The following is a 17,728-nucleotide window of genomic DNA, read 5'->3' as shown; positions in this document are numbered from 1 at the left end:
ACCTTCACCTGAAGCCTTGATTTTCCAACCATTTGCTAAGGAAATATGCTGTTTGCTAGCCTTCATAGTAACAAACCTTTCTTTAACCTTAGTTATAGAATGGGATGCACCACTGTCAACCACCCAGAAACTATGGTTTACAGCCTTATCAACCTTAGCTACAGTTACAGTAACATTGTTGCTTTTTCTTTTACTATTAGCAACACTCCTTTTCTTGCTATTTTTACAGTTCTTAGCAATATGCCCCTTACCACCACAAGAATAACATTTCTTAACAAAATTTACAGTTGAAAACTGTGTTTCTTCTTGTGATTGATTGTCTCTGAACTGAACTCTATCCTCTCTTCATCTGGACTCTTCAAGCAATCTCCCGGTAACCTCAGATAATGTCAGTTCATCACGTGAAAGAACTTCCAATGAGGAAACAAAAGAGTCGTAGCTTTCATCAAGCGATGATAGAATAATATACACCTGTTGAAGCTCAGAAAAAATTAACTTTTTTTCTTGCAAATCCTGCAAAGTTTTCTTCATGAAGTCTAAATGAGCCAACATATCACCACCTTTTTGCAAATGGGCTCTAAACAGTTTCCGTGTGAGATGAATATGAGCACCCACACTGTCCCGAACATAAATTCTCCGCAATGTGTTCCAACACCTAGCAGCAGACTCTTCGCCACGAATATGGACCAGTTGCTGGTCATTCAGTGTTAGTCCAATAATGCAGAGAGCTCTCTCATTGTCCCTGTTAAACTGCGCAATCTTCTTCGCATCCTCATTATCAGCAGGATCCCAACCTGTAACATCTGGTGGGTTCTGAACCACAGACCACAGTCCTTCTCTATGCAGAAGTAGGGAACACTTCAAGGACCAGGAAACATAGTTGGTTCCATCAAACCGGGTAATCATGTAGAGTGCAGCAGACTGTTCTTGTGCCATATTCACAAAAATAAACTATCCAAAAAGTGGTGCATAAAAATAAAAAAAATATGATTAAGGCAGGGCATCTGGGCCCATAACCAATGTTAGTAGTACCAGTGTGATTAAGCACTAGCAATGAACCCCAGGTCGAGGTTATAACAGAGCAACCCTGTAAAGTATACGCAGCGTGCGATAGATAAAGCAACCACAATGAATAATGGATAGTAAAGTAACAAAATAAACTTTACTCTTTGAAGAATATAGCAAAATCCATAAACACAGCCAAAAAGTCATACACAGAAAAAACAGTCCAATACTACCAAGATAACTTGGATACAAGTAGCAAATAACTTACACACAGTAAGTAGTTGCAACAGTAGTAACAGTTAGACAGCAGTTATCATACATCAATCAAGAGAGAGAGAGAGAGAGAACATCAGCTGCAATTTAAATGCTGTAATCTACTAATTAGCAGATCTCCTCTCTTAAAGATACATAACATGCCTTGTGCAATATATTGTCTACCCAACTTGTTGGTTACACCCTAACAGAGAAGATGGTTGGGGAAAAGCTTAAAGAACTCCATCATCCTTTCTTGTAATGGTGTCCAAATTTTCATCTGTGCTATGTGGCTGGGAATTTCACCCCCATTTCCTGATTCTGACTTACACTCCCAGCCTGGAGATATCATCCTTCAATGCAATGAAGGCTCAGTTACCATGTTTTATGTTGTCCTCGGATACATGGGGTTCCTAGCTGCCAATTTCAATAAACTTACAGAGAGCTTGGGAAAAATTCCATGGATGAGAATCCTCAAGGGGAAAACAACTCAAGAAGCTTGGGAAATTTTGAAAAATGAGATTACAAAAGCCCCAGTCTAGCACAATACCAATGAAGAAGAAAAATAACAGCTCCCAAAAGAAACCAGCATGGCTGCATAAAGAACTATCTGAAAAACTGAAAGACAAAAAAGGTAAGTATAAAAAGTGGAAGGAGGGGGACATAACTAAGACAGAATATCAGCAAATAGCCCGAGCCTGTAAAGATGAAGTGAGGAAAGCTAAGGCTCACAATGAAGAAAGGCTTGCCACAAAAGTAAAAATTAACAAAAAAAGCTTCTTCCAACATGTTAAAAACAAGAAAAAAGTTAAGGAAACAATGGGTCCATTTCTAGGAGAAAGTGGCAAGAAGGTGACTAGCAACAGGGAGAAAGCACAACAATTTAACTCATGTTTTGCATCTGTCTTTACACAAAGGAATAAAACAGTCCAACCTATCAAAAGCAGCACCACAAAAATCAGATTAGGAACACAAATTGAAATAGGGAAGAAAATGGTAAGTGAGCACCAGTCTACCCTAGACGAGTTCAAATCACCAGGACTGGATGGATTACACCCCAGGGTTCTAAAGGAACTAGCAGACGAGATCTCAGAACCACTGAATTATATCTTTCAGAGATCCTGGAACACCGGGGAACTACCAGAGGACTGGAAAAGAGCTGATGTGGTTCCCATCTTCAAAAAAGGGGGGAAAATTAGATCCAGGAAACTACAGACCTATCATCCTGACCTCAATACCAGGAAAGATTCTGGAAAAAATAATCAAGCAACGAATTTGCAAACACCTAGAAGCAAACAAAGTAATAGCCAAAAGCCGACATGGATTTGTCAAAAACATATCATGCCAGACTAATCTTATTGCATTCTTTGATAATGTGAGAAAATTAGTGGACCAGAGGAATGCCATTGATATAGTTTACTTGGACTTCAGTAAGGCTTTTGATAAGGTAGACCATAACCAGATGGATTCGTAACTGGCTGACCAACCGCACTCAACGTGTAGTCCTCAATGGAACTGCATATACATGGAGGGAAATATGCAGTGGAGGACCCCAAGTCCTGTTTTAGGCCCAGTGCTCTTCAACATCTTCATCAATGATTTGGATGAGGGAATAAATGGGGAACTCATCAAATTTGCAGATGACACCAAGCTGGCAGGAATAGCCAACACTCCAGAAGATAGGCTTAAGGTACAGAAGGATCTTGACGAACTTGAACATTGGGCACGATCTAATAAAATGAAATTCAATGGTGAAAAGAGTAAGATTCTACATTTAGGCAACAAAAATGGAATGCACAGGTACAGTATAGGTGGTACCTTGCTCAGTAGTAGTAACTGTGAAAGGGATCTTGGAGTCCTAGTGGACAACCATTTAAATATGAGCCAGCAGTGTGCAGCAGCTGCCAAAAAAGCCAACACAGTCCTAGGCTGCATCAACAGAGGGATAGAATCAAGATCACGTGAAGTGTTAATACCATTTTATAATGCCTTGGTAAGGCCACACTTGGAATACTGCATTTAGTTCTGGTCGCCACGATGTAAAAAAGATGTGGAGACTCTAGAAAGAGTGCAGAGAAGAGCAACAAAGATGATTAGGGGACTGGAGACTAAAACATATGAAGAATGGTTGCAGGAATTGGGTATGTTTAGCTTAAGAGAAAGAAGGACTAGGGGAGACATGATAGCAGTGTTCCAATATCTCAGGGGTTGCCACAAAGAAGAGGGAGTCAAACTATTCTCCAAGGCACCTGAGGGTAGAACAAGAAGCAATGGGTGGAAACTAATCAAGGAGAGAAGCAACTTAGAACTGAGGAGGAATTTCCTGACAGTTAGAACAATTAATCAGTGGAACAGAAATTGCCTCCAGAAGTTGTGAATGCCCCAACACTGGAAGTCTTTAAGAAGATGTTGGATAGCCATTTGTCTGAAATGGTATAGGGTTTCCTGCCTAGGCAGGGGGTTGGATTAGAAGACCTCCAAGGTCCCTTCCAACTCTACTATTGTATTGTATTGTATTGTATTGTATTGTATTGCATTGCATTGCATTGCATTGCATTGCATTGCATTGCATTGCATTGCATTGCATTGCATTGCATTGCATTGCATTGCATTGTATTGTATTGTATTGTAATGTATTGTATTTGCTTCACTGTAGCTTTCCTAGCCAGGAACCTGCCTGGGGCCTTCAATGAAGCCAAGCTGATCACCTTCAGCATGCTATTTTTCTGCAGTGTCTAGGTCTCCTTCCTGCCCACCTACATGAGCACCAAAGGAAAATACATCGTGGCTGTTCAAATCTTTTCCATCTTGGCCTCTGGGGCTGGACTGCTGGGCTGCATCTTCTTCCCCAAGTGTTACATTATCCTCTTCCGGCCAGAGCTAAACACTAAGGAACATTTAATGATAAAAATAGGGAAATGATAATGAAATTGTTACTTAGATTCATATCACTTAATTATGTTGCAATTATCATTGACTTGTATGCTTCTGTTGCATTTAATTGACAATTAGGGTTATTTAAAAGCAAACTAATAAAAATACTAAGAATGTAAGATTAATAAAATTAAAATATAAAATAATCTCAAACATTAAAGAAATCATTGATAATTGCTATTTGTATTTAAAGCTATTTGTTGTCCTCCTTTTCCTCAGAACACTCAAATTAGTGAATGCATATATTAAATGACAAATAATATCAAACAATAAATACATAATATTCATATCTTGAAATGTCTTTGAATATTAATTAATATTCATATCTATTAAACAGTTGGTAGTCAACCATCTTCTCATCACTCAGGTTAATGTATATTTGTTTCAGGCAACTTTCCAGAGTGGATGCATGTGAGCTACAACCTGGTCTTTGGTGTGCTGAAAACATGGCAGGTTCCTTCAAAGTTAGTTAGGAAGGTCTTTCATGGTTCTTTGTGACTCAGTATTTTCATTCCTCTGAGGTCTGGATATTACAGGCGGGATGGGGGGGGGGGGGAATAAGGATGATGTGATGTTGCAACAGCTCTAACTGGGATTGGTGTTCCTTTCTTTCTCCTGATTAGTTCCTTCTCTGCAGCCTCCATTCATTTAAGCTCCAGATCAAGATCCACCTTCCTTGTGGGTGTTTTTTTTTTAAGTATTCATTGGATTTTCCAGCTTTGACCCACCATCCAGGACTCCACTGAATACTTAAAAAGAACCCTCCAATTTTTCTCACCTGTGCACAGTAAATAACACACACAATGTAAACATCCATTTTATTCCTAGTTCTGCATATAGATATTTCAGCAGTGCTGATTAAAAGATTGATGCCCAGATCTAACAAGATCTTATGTCCTATGCCTGTCTTCCTTAAGATTTTTACCGGCACCTCTGCTATACGTTTAGCGGTCACATTTGTTAATGGAACTGCTTCCGGGTACATAATGGCGTAGTCACAGACAATCAGAATATACTCATTGTCTTCAGTGGTTTGTGGCAAAGGCCTGCAATATCCACAGCTGTTTTATAAAAGAAAATGTGGACTGAAAGCCCTCTTTCCATAGGAACTTTGTCATGCTCCCCTTTTGGCTTTACCAACAGAGACATGGGGGAAGATTGATAGGGAACGCGTCCAGCGTGGCTTCTTCAAATAGCCAAACTCCACTCCTGTTCCTTCTTTGGCTGTTTGAAGAAGCCATGCGGGGCGCATTCCCTTCTCTTTCTCAGCCACTTCATTTCCAATTGGGGGGAAAGCGGGTGAAAGGCGGGTGAAGGGCGCTGTGCTGGGAGAGGCTGACCATCCCCGAAGCCAGCTCTAAAGGAAGGATGCAGAGATGAGGTTTAGGGCTCATTTCCCTGCCTCCTTCCTCTGAGTGCTGCGGGCGGCCGGGAAAATGAGGTTTCTCTGCTAGCCTCCCAGGTGGCAAAACAGAAATTTGCACCAACTGGAGGTTATGTGTGTGTGAAAGAGGGGGGCAAGAGAGAGAAAGAATGAAAGAGAAAGAGTAAGAGAGAAAGAACAGAAGGAAGGAAGGGAGAGAGAGAGAAAAAAGGAGAGACAAAGATAGAAAGAGAAAGAAGGAAAGGGAAGGAAAGAAAATTGGAGAGAAAGACACAAGAAAGAAGGAAGGAAAGAAGGAAGAGAAAGAGAAAAGAAGGAAGGAAAGGAAGAGGGAGAGACACACACAAAAAAGAAAGAAATGAAGGTAGGAAGAAAAAGGAAGGAAGGAAAGAGAACGAAAGAAAGTTGGAGAGAGAGACACACAAGAAACAAGGAAGGAAGGAAGGAAGGAAGGAAGGAAGGAAGGAAGGAAGGAAAAAAGTAAGTAAGTAAGTAAGTGGGGGGGAGAGACACAAGAAAGAAGGAAGAAAGAAAGAGGAAGAGAAAGCAAGGAAGAAAAGAAAGAAAGAGGGAGAGAGACACAAGAAAGAGAAAAGGAAGGAAGGAAGAAAAAAGGAAGGAAAGAGAAAGAAAGAAAGAAAGTTGGAGAGAGAGAGACAGAAGAAAGAAGGAAGAAAGGAAGAAGGAGGGAAAGAGAGACACAAGAAAGAAAGGAAGGAAGGAAGAAAATGAGAAAGGAAAGAAAGAAAGACAAAGAATGAACTTATGATCACAATTGAGCCCAAAATTTGCTAAGCAAGAGCGTTGTTAAATGAGTTTCACCACATTTTACAAGTTGGCCACTCCAACCCGGTCACATGGCTGTCAAGCCACACCCACAAAATAGGCCACACCTACATAATAGGTTCTAAAAACCTTTGAAACCCACCACTGGTACAATCCCCCCTCTCATATTTCCACAATTGAAGAGGCATAGTAGAATAATAGAAAGTGTGGCAGGCTAAAGATCCAAAAGGAATATGGCTGCAGGCCTGATAGCTAGAAGACCTCCAAGGTCCCTTCCAACTCTGTTATTTTTATTTATTTATGTTTATTTATTATTAGATTTATAGACGGTCCCCTCTCCCCGAAGGGACTCGGGGCGGTGTACAGACAACAAGATAAAAACAGTATATAGAATTAAATAATCTTAAATACCCCTAAAATCAAATTAAATATTAGGCTGTACAGTAGAATAAAAATTAAAAACAACCTAAACAACCTACCCCTAAAAATTTAAAATGCAGGCTAGAAGAATTAAAACTGCGGTTAGGCCAGGCCAGCTGAATTGAACAGGTGGGTCTTAAGTTTCATGCGGAAGGAGCGGAGATCGGTGATTATTCTAATGTCGGGGGGGGGGAGGTCATTCCAGAGGGTCGGGCCCATCACAGAGAAGGCCCTACTCCTGGGCGTCGCCCACTGGCACTGCCTAGTGGACGGCACCCGGAGGAGTCCCTCCCTGTGAGAGCGAATCGGCCACAGGGATGTATGGGGCAGGATGCGATCCCGCAAATACCTAGGTCCTGTGCCATGGAGCGCTTTAAAGATGATAATCAACACCTTGAAACGCACCCGAAAAGCCACAGGTAGCCAGTGCAGCCCACACAGGAGAGGTGTTACATGAGAGTACCTAGTACCTCCCAAGATTGCCCGTGCGGCCGCATTCTGGACCAACTGCAGCCTTCAGGTGCATCTCAAGGGGAGCCCCATGTAGAGAGCATTACAATAGTCCAGTCGGGATGTCACTAGCGCATGGGTCACTGTGTGAAGGGCGTCCCGGTCCAATAGGGGACGCAATTGGCGCACCAGGCGAACCTGGTGGAACGCCCCCCTTGCCACGGCCGTCACATGGTCATCCATTGACAGCCGGGCATCCAGGAGGACGCCCAAATTGCGTGCCCGCTCCACGGGGGCCAGCCGTTCGCCCCCAATGGCCAGTGATGGAACCCACTGGTTGAACCGGGGTGCCGGTAACCACAGCCACTCCGTCTTGGAGGGGTTGAGCTTGAGTCTGTTACTTCCCATCCAGACCCATACGGCCTCCAGACACCAGGACATCACTTCAACAGCATCGTTGGGGTGGTTCGGGGTGGAGATGTACAGCTGAGTGTCGTCAGCGTACAGATGGTACTCGACCCCAAAACCACGAATGATCTCACCCAGCGGCTTCATATATGTGTTGAAAAGGAGAGGCGAGAGGACCGACCCTGCGGCACCCCACAAGTGAGCGGCCTCAGGGTCGACCTCTGCTCCCCTGTCAGCACACATTGCGCTCGGCCGGAGAGGTAGGAGGAGAACCACCGCAAAACGGTGCCTCTCACCCCCAACCCCTCCAGACGACGCAATAGGATACCATGGTCAATGGTATCAAAAGCAGCCGAGAGGTCTAATAGGACCAAGATGGAGGAGCAACCCCCATCTCTGGCCCTCCAGAGATCATCCACCAACACGACCAAAGCCGTCTCCGTGCTGTGACCGGGCTGGAAACCGGACTGGTGCGGGTCTAGATAATCAATTTCCTCCAAGTGGCGTGGGAACTGTTGTGCCACCACACTCTCAACAACCTTCGCCAAAAAGCAAAGGTTGGAGACAGGACAATAGTTAGTTAACATAGCTGGGTCCAGGGAAGGCTTCTTGAGTAGGGGTCTCACCACCGCCTCTTTTAAGACAGCCGGCAAGAACCCCTCTCTCAAGGAAGCGTTGACTAACTCCTGGAGCCAGCCTCGTGTGACCTCCCAGGATGCCAGTATGAGCCAGGAGGGACACGGGTCCAATAAACATGTAGTGGCTCTCAGTCGCCCATGCAACCTGTCCATATCATCGGCAGTAACAGAGATGTTATTCTAAGGATGGCTTCTCAGTAAATAAATATATTCTCAGAAAACAAAGGAAGGAAGTTCCTCTTATGGAATGACGGTTAGGAGGGAGTTGGATGGCCGGGACAGGAGACGTTGTTGGGGACGGTGTAAAGGAGGGACTGATGTTAATGTGTAAAAGGCGTGCTGGATAGAGAGCAACTTATGGCCGCTCCCCTAATTACAACTGTCATCACTCTTGGTTGAAGAATAATAACTTCCTGCAGTTGATCATCCCAGCTTAGAACAAACTTGGTAGTTGCCATCTTATTATTATACATTTACTGCTTTATTTAGAGGATTTATATGGCTGCCCACTCACCCTCAGTGACTCTGGGCAGTGAAGGATCAGATGTTGGAATGTATATACAGATGAGGCCATGTGGATCAGAGGAAGGGTCATACGTGGAGATAAGACCTAGGTATAGACTGAATGGACACAAGAGTGAGGAATATGAATTCTGATAAAACATTTTCTCTTTTCTTCTTTTCTTTGCCTTGACAATTAAGAACTTTGCTCCTTCCTGTCCTCTTTCACTGCGGAAGGATGTGGGGGTCCTGGGGGAGTGGGAGTGCAGCGTCAGACAAAGACTTAAAACTGATTTTACTTTTCTCTGTGGAAGGAGGGGGTTCGCGGGGGAGTAGGGATGCTGACAAAACTGTTCTTTTATTCTCCTCTGCAATCGGAAGGGGGAGACGCACATTCGTAGCAAGTCAGAATTAAGCACCTTACCTGTTACTAGCCAGGACATTAGAAATAAGAATAGCTCACTTATAAGAAAAAAAAACCCAAAACCACATCGCTGGCACACTTTGCAAGATACCCATGACCTGGGGTGAAAAAGGATTGACATCACATTTAGCTATTAAGCATAACAAGCGTAAGGGTTTAGGGCGCTGAAATCTAAATAACCAATCAATATTATCTGTTCTGCATTCATTATTAGGGGAAGGGCAAAAGGTTGAAGGAGACCATTTAATCTTGGCCCTTGGTTATCTTTCAGACCATGGTCCTTATATCTTGGTACCAAATAATTCTGTATCACACCTTGTATCCAATGACGTATCGGCTTCGACATCAAGCAAGAGCCCAGTTTTGGGGGAAACAGTAGCTTACAAACAATTTACGATATGATTGTTATGGATCAATATGTTGGCATGAGGAAACAGGCTTTTTTCCTACATCTGCAACTTCCTTACTCTACACATAAAGTTCAGGGTCCCCAGAGGAGAAGTTACTTCTCACTGTAATTATCATCATCATCCCAATCATTGAGACCTCTTCTGCAACTTCTCCAGTGATTGTTTTTCATTTAAACATCAAAAATTAGACTGAATAGAAGGGAATTTCCAACAGAAGAGAACAAATGCTTCGTGTCATGCTCTGTGTGGCACAGGTCTTGGGACAGACATAGGCTGGGCTCTTGAATGTGTCGTTTTCTCCTTTGCAGCTGAAGCTCAGTTTGTCTCTGTCCAAATCAGGAAGGCACTGTCATTTCCATCTTCTGAGATTGCCATAGAACATAGAATAATCCAGTTGGAAGGGATCTTGGAGGTCTTCTAGTCCAACCCTCTGCTCAAGCAGGAAATCCTATACCATTTTAGACAAATGGTTATTCGGTTTATTCTTAAAAATTTCCATTGTTGGAGTATCCACAACTTCTGGAGGCACGTTGGTCCTCTGATCAATTGTTCTAACTATCAGGAAATTTCTCCTTAGCTCTAATTGCTTCTCTCCTTGATGATTTTCCATTGCTTGTTTTTCGCCTTGCCTTCTGGTGCTTTGGAGAATAGGGTGACCCCCTCTTCTTTGTGGCAACCCCTCAAACGTTCTAACAACTATCGTGCAAGCCCCACTCCTTCTTTTCACTAGACTAAACATATCCAATTCCTGCAACTCTTCTTACATGTTTTAGCCTCCAGTCCCCTCTTTATCTTTGTTGCTCTTTTCTGCACTCTTTCCAGCGTCTCACCATCTTTTTTTCTATTGTGACAATAAATGTAAAATGTGGTTGCAGTATTCCATATGTGCTTTGTAAAGTAGTACTAGCATTTCACATGATCTTGTTTCTCTCCCTCTTAGAATTCCTCTAACTCTTCTTGCTCTTTAGAAGTGTGAAGGATATTGATTGAACCTTATGAATCTTTTGCTTCTGCTTTGGATGCTACTGGTGTCCCAACCAGGCTCTGGGAAGCTTAGAATGAAGTGCCCGTTGAATTTGGAGGACAGAAAAAGACCATGGAGCTATTACAGTCCAGGAGACCATGCCATTAGTATCATTATCACCGCAGCAAAATTGCCACTTGAAAACTTGCCCTTTAATGTGGCTCCTTCTAGTCATTCGTAAGTCATACTGTGTGATGGAGTTCTATTCTCTCCATTTGAAGTTCTAACACTCTTTTATTCTTATTACACTTGTTCCTAAATTGGAGAAATGGTCTGATTTCCAGAATCATTTGATTTCCAAGGCTTCCCTCTTGTTTCTTATTTTGTGGAAGAGATTCAAATCCAAAGACAGGGCGGGAAAACTCTGATATAAGTTCAAATTATTTTCCCCTCCCAAATCAGTCAAGAGTTCATCACTTGAGTACTGATTTTTGTTTAAAATAGCTTATTGAAATTGTTGCTTTTGCTCTGTCCTACTTATTTCTTCATTTTTATAAGTGCTCGTTGATATTCAGGGATTGGTGTTATAAGAATAGAGATTTTTAAAAACTTGTTTTCTTGATCTCTTATGAATTACTTTAATGATTGGATGATTTTGTATCCTTGTTATTGAGAAAATGAAAATTAGCGCTAATACACACAATTGTATATTTGTTGATTTATTTGTATATTAAACCTGGTAAAAAAGGGTCTCCATCCCATCTTCTCAATAGTCATAAAAATCACCTGGCAATGGGGGACTATGATTTATTTTTTGGTTTGCATCAGTGTTGGCTTAAAACTCAGTAGGCTTCAGGAGATGAAACTTCAACTTTTTATTTACAGTCTTTCACCTTTTAATCATGAAAATATCATACGATTCATTGGTACCATTGAAATGCTGAACAAGAATCTCCAGGTCCTGCACAATCTCACACTTGGCTACAACATCCACGACAGCTTATTGAACATACTTGTCACTTCAGAGGCCTTGCTGGACATGGTGTCTACTGGTGAAGCCAATGTTCCTAACTACAGCTGTGGAAGGAAGGACAACCTTTTGGCTCTTCTTGATAGTGCTTTTGATGACACCTCCATCCAGATATCAACATTAGTGGCCCCTTACAAAGTCCCACAGGTTTGTGTGAATTTCTCTATCTGTTAACTGAGCGATACATCCAAACATATCCTCTTGTGACACCATCTCCATTTTGGGGAGGTTTCTGCTGCAACATGTGCAGGGGAGGACGGGCTTTATATCCAATCAAGGAGCCCTCTTTACAAAAGGACCATGTCGAAATAACGAAAAAATCATATTTTGTACATAATCATATCCAGAATAAAGATTCACATCTATTATTTTAATTATAATTGATAAAAACTATACATCTAATGGGACCACTAACATTACAAAATACAGAATAAAAGAATTGGAAGGGACCTTGGAGGTCTTCTAGTCCAACCTGGTGCTCAGGCATGAACCCTAAAGGTTTGAAGACAAATGGTTATCCAATCTCTTCTTAAAAACCTCCAGTGTTGGAGCATTCACAACCTCTGAACAAAGCTGTTCTAATGATTACATGTTCTGTCAGGAAATTTCTTCTTAGTTCTAGGTTCAGTCCCTCTCTTAATGCAGCCCAGAATTGACTTTTTTGGCAGCTGCAGAACAGCTCCTCACTCATGTTTAAGAGATTGTCCACTAGAACTCCAAGATCCCTTTCACAGTTGCTACTATTGAGCCATGTGCCACCTATGCTAGACCTGTACATTTGGTTTATCTTGCCTACATGTAGAACCATACACTGAATTTCATTTTGTTAGACATAGCCCAAGTTTGCAAAGATCCTTCAATATCTTCAGTCTATTTTCTGGAGTGTTGGCTATTCCTGCCAACTAGGTGTCATCTGCAAATTTGATGATTTCCCCACCTATTCTCTTATCCAAATCATTGATGAAGATATTGAAGAATACTGAACCTAAGCCAAAGTCTTGGGATATGACACTACATACTTCCCTCCATATAGATGAAGTTCCAGTGAGGACTCCATGTTGAGTACAGCTGGTCAGCCAGTTATGAATCCATGTGGTGGTGATGGTATCTAAACCACATTTTTCTACCTTATCAAGTAGCAGGTTGTAGTCTAATTTATCAGATGCCTTACAGAAGCCCAAGTAAATTGTATCGACAACATTCCCCTATTCCATTATTTTTGTCACTTTGTCAAGAAGTGCAAAGAATGCAATAAGATTAGTCTGGCATTATCAGGTTCTGACAAACCCATGTTGGTTTTTGGTTATGACTTTGTTTCTAGATGTTTGCTGATTAATTGCTTGATAATCTTTTCCAGAATCTTCCCATATATTGAAGCCAGCCTGATAGGTCCAAGGTTTTCTGGATGTATTTTACACCCTTTTAAAGTTTTAAGTTTTCTGATAGTTCCCTGGTGCTTCAGGATCTTTGAAAGAAATAGTTCTGTGTTTCTGAGATCATGTCTGCCAGTTCCTTCGGGGGTGTAATCTTGTCCTGGTGATTTGACCTTGTTTAGGGTCTACTTGTGCTCACTTACCATTTTTTATCTATTAAACTTGTGTTCCTAAAATGTTTTTAGAGTACTGTTTTTATAGGATAGACCATTTTTATTTAGTATAGACATTAACAACTTACCAGAACTAATGAAAGGTCCCAAAGATGTAAAATCAATCAATCAATCAATTCCAGGTTTCTTCTCTCCTCGAGTATTTTCCATCCATTGTTTCTTATCTTGCCTTCTGGTGCTTTGGAAAATAAGTTGATCCCCCGTGATGCCCACACAGATTACCCTCATGGTCTCATGTCAACCTGAACTTTGGTACTTAATGTATATATTACTGCTGAAAGAAACCCAATTACAGTATCTGAGAAGCATCTTGGTTTCAAATGACTTCAGTTTCTGCCCTCAGAGCTGAACTGGAAATTTATGCAATTTGTTCATTGCCAAATATCAGGGAAATTATTAGATTAAAAATAAAGCTACGTTAAAATAACAGATTCCCAAGATTCTATTTTGTAGAACAAAGAAAATTAAAGACCTCTTGAATTTTATAAATAAATATATAAATAACTGTGGACTCCTTGTCTCATGTATGAGTGGAAACCAAGCTAAAAGGTTGCTGAAGAAATTATATGAGCTATCAAACCAAAGAAAAAATACAACTATCCTTAGTAAGGCTGGCACTCTGAAATGGAGGAGCCACTAGAAATGTTCCTTCCAAATTGCCACATATTTCATTGCAGAAGTGCCAAAACATCTTAGGGTGGTATTTACTTGAGTAAAATTTGAGCAGCTGGACACAGTGGTTAAATATGGAACATTTAATGAAAAGAAGAGACTTCTATTTGTGGAGTTCAGGAAATAAAAGACATAATACATCTATTATTTGAATATCAATTGTATAAGAGTGAGATCAGTATCTTGGACTGCATATTCAATGAATGATGCACTGGGATCCTTTCATTAAAAGGACATATTTTCTGTGTGTTCTGAACTTTAAAAATTCTATTAATTATGGTCCCTTATTTAAACCAAACAATTAAGATATGCATCTTAATTTGATGATCAAGTTTAATGATGGCGGATTCTAGGGTTTATTATTTGGATTCAATACAATACAATACAATAGTAGAGTTGGAAGGGACCTTGGAGGTCTTCTAGTCCAACCCCTGCCTAGGCAGGAAACCCTATACCATTTCAGACAGATGGCTATCCAACATCTTCTTAAAGACTTCCATTGTTGGGGCATTCACAACTTCTGGAGGCAAGCTGTTATACTGATTAATTGTTCTAACTGTCAGGAAGTTTCTCCTCAGTTCTAAGTTGCTTCTCTCCTTGATTAGTTTCCACCCATTGCTTCTTGTTCTACCCTCAGGTGCTTTGGAGAATAGTTTGACTCCCTCTTCTTTGTGGCAACCTCTGAGATATTGGAACACTGCTATCATGTCTCCCCTAGTCCTTCTTTCTCTTAAGCTAGACATACCCAGTTCCTGCAACATTTCTTCTTATGTTTTAGTCTCCAGTCCCCTAATCATCTTTGTTGCTCTTCTCTGTACTCTTTCTAGAGTCTCCACATCTTTTTTACATCGTGGCGACCAGAACTGAATGCAGTATTCCAAGTGTGGCCTTACCAAGGCATTATAAAGTGGTATTAATACTTCACGTGATCTTGATTCTATCCCTCTGTTGATGCAGCCTAGGACTGTGTTGGCTTTTTTGGCAGCTGCTGCACACTGCTGGCTCATATTTAAATGGTTGTCCACTAGGACTCCAAGATCCCTTTCACAGTTACTACTACTGAGCAAGGTACCACCTATACTGTACCTGTGCATTCCATTTTTGTTGCCTAAATGTAGAACCTTACTCTTTTCACCATTGAATTTCATTTTATTAGATAGTGCCCAATGTTCAAGTTTGTGAAGATCCTTCTGTATCTTAAGCCTATCTTCTGGAGTGTTGGCTATTCCTGCCAGCTTGGTGTCATCTGCAAATTTGATAAGTTCCCCATTTGTTCCCTAATCCAAATCATTGATGAAGATGTTGAAGAGTACTGGGCCTAAAACAGAGCCTTGGGGTACTCCACTGCATACTTCCCTCCATGTAGATGCAGTTCCATTGAGGACTACACGTTGAGTTATTCTTTGTTCTTATTCTTTTTTACGTGATTCTTTCATCTTTTCAATTTTTGTGTATGGCTTTATTAATGTTTTATGTTTTATATTCTGTATCTTGATATGGCCTAATGACTAATCATCAATAAGATACTTTAATATGTTCATAAGAAGAAACTTAGTTTTATTAAGAGCTAATATTTTGGACTTAATGTGATCCCAAATATAACGTAGCACTTTTCATTGCTTTTACAGATCAGTGGTAGAATTGTTTCAGAGACTCTCAGTGATAAAAGTCAGTTCCCTTTTTTCCACCAGACGCTTCCCAAAATAGGGTTCCACTACTCAGAAATTGTCCAGCTGCTCCTGCATTTCAGATGGACCTTGATTGGTGTCTTTACTTCAGATACAGATGAGGGAGAGAATTTCATGAGGACTTTTACTCCTATGCTTGTCAAGAATGGAATTTGTGTTGTTCTATCACAAAAATTCTCAATGACTGAAGATAAAGAACTCCTCGGAGATGCCATCTCTAAGTGGAGGCAAGTCAATGTCTATGTTTACTTCATGGAATATGTTGCCCTTGGTGAGATAGTTCTTCCTTTCTTCTTAAAACTTATGAGTTTGCCAAGACCCATTGAAGGAAAAGTCTGGATCTTAGCAGTTATGTCATATCTGACAATCCGAAGGAGCATAATTTTCAAATTTGTCCATAGTTTCTGGACCTTTAATATGATGAGGAAAAAAATGCCAAAGGATGATGTCATAAAAACCCCTTTCTTTCTACATCACCAATTTAAAGATCAGTCTTTTCACTGCTCTTTTTCAAAGAACATCATTTCTATCAAAGGTCGGAGAAGATGCACCCAGAAAGCACCACTGCAGACCAAAGAGGACTCGAACCAGATCCAAATGCCAATTTCGATTAAAAATTACAATATTGTTAAGACTCTGGGCCACATCTTGAATGCTGCATACTCCTCCAGATCCAGGAGGAGACTGAAGGAGAACAAAGGGAGTTTGCAAGCTCCAAGGCTTCAGCCATGGCAGGTATGGAGTCCTGACAATGATCCCTTAAACTTAATTCCTTTGGAGAAGCAATTCAAAGGAGAAGGAGAAGGACCATCACAACCTATCAACGACAGATTTGGCTAATCTAGTTGCTCCGGAGGTTCTGTGTAACATCTTTCGGTTATTGGATCATTGTTGTATCTTCTCTTGTCCAACTAACAGGTTTTGAACAGGTGCTCCCAGATACCTTCTGATTTTCACCTCCTGTATAACAAAATGGCTCATTTTGTTATCTTTCCTCAAGGCTAAGTGCACCTCTTTGATCTCTTCCTTGGCTGCATTGTCCTTCCCAAAATTTGATCCAAATTTTCTCCAATGTCTTCCCCAGACATGATGCTTGCAAAATCACCTGATCCATAGAATGGAATAGAATAGAACAGAATAGAATAGAATGGAATAACCTGGTTGGAAGGGATCTTGGAGGTCTTTTAGTCCAACCCCCTGCTTAGTCCAACTTCTCCTTTAAAAGGTCTGGTATTGGAACATTCACAACTTCTGGAGGCAAGTTGTTCCATTGTTTAATTGTTCTAACTATCAGGAGATTTCTCCTTAGTTCTAAGTTGCTTTAGTTTCTGTTAGATTCGGGCAAGGAGAGGACAGACTCCAGACGATCGTGACAACAGTTCTTTATTAGTCAAGTAGATCCGTTCCAGCTGAATACGGGGTCGTGCAGCTCCCCTTTTATGGGGAGCTGGCAGACCTCCCGACCAATCAGAGTAACCCTTGTTCCCGCCTAAACGGCGGACCTGAGTGGATACTACAGCAGTTTATGCAAATATCTAACAGTTTCCATCCTTTGTTTCTTGTCCTGGCTTCAGGTGCTTTGGAGACTAGTTGGACCCCCTGTTAGGAAAGCTCCCCGTTGGGAGAGCGAGCGTGTTCAGAGAAGCGTTGTGAGAGTTTTGTTGGAGAACACAGAAACCAGCATACAGAGACAGTGCAGTTTAAAAAAAGGTGTTTACTGTCGTGGAAATAGATGTATCAGAGTCCATCAAACAGTCCAAGTCATACATGGATAAGACAGTCAGTCATCAACGTCTTTCAGTTATGGGATAATCCAAGTAACACAGTCCATAATCATACAAACAGTCCGGCACACAAACTTACAATAGCCCATGCTTATCACTATACAGCACTTCTAACAGCCAGCTTCCAAAACCCTCAGAGCAGATCAGAGTCTTACAGTGATTCTGGCTCTTACAATCTTACAATCTTAAGCCATATTCCTCGCAACAACATTTATGCTTTATATTACCTTGGGCCTTAGTAAAATGATCTGCAATGTTACATTCAGACATGCAGTACTTCAATGACACTAATTTACCATTCACACTTTGCCATACATTTAGATATCTTAGATCAGTGTGTTTTGACCTAGTTTTTACAGCAAGACTGGATGC

General features: G+C 41.1%; 1 protein-coding gene across 1 annotated transcript in view; it reads left to right on the top strand.

Annotated features, from left to right (window-relative positions):
• Positions 1-16,066: 16,066 nt before the first annotated feature.
• LOC309382498 (extracellular calcium-sensing receptor-like) overlaps positions 16,067-17,728 on the top strand; it is a gene marked incomplete at its 3' end in the record, with an annotated part of 28,537 nt that continues 26,875 nt past the window's right edge. Inside the window, exon 1 of the mRNA XM_081934072.1 lies at positions 16,067-16,307. Coding sequence (XP_081790198.1) covers positions 16,170-16,307 — 138 coding nt within the window. The 5' untranslated portion in view covers positions 16,067-16,169. The remainder of the gene's footprint in view (positions 16,308-17,728) is intronic.

The sequence above is a fragment of the Natrix helvetica genome (genome assembly GCF_964273705.1).
Source record: "Natrix helvetica genome assembly, chromosome: 1".
Classification (NCBI taxonomy): Eukaryota; Metazoa; Chordata; class Lepidosauria; order Squamata; family Natricidae; genus Natrix; species Natrix helvetica.
The sequence above is the reverse complement of the archived record's forward strand: the minus strand, read 5'-3'. Positions and strand labels throughout refer to the sequence as shown.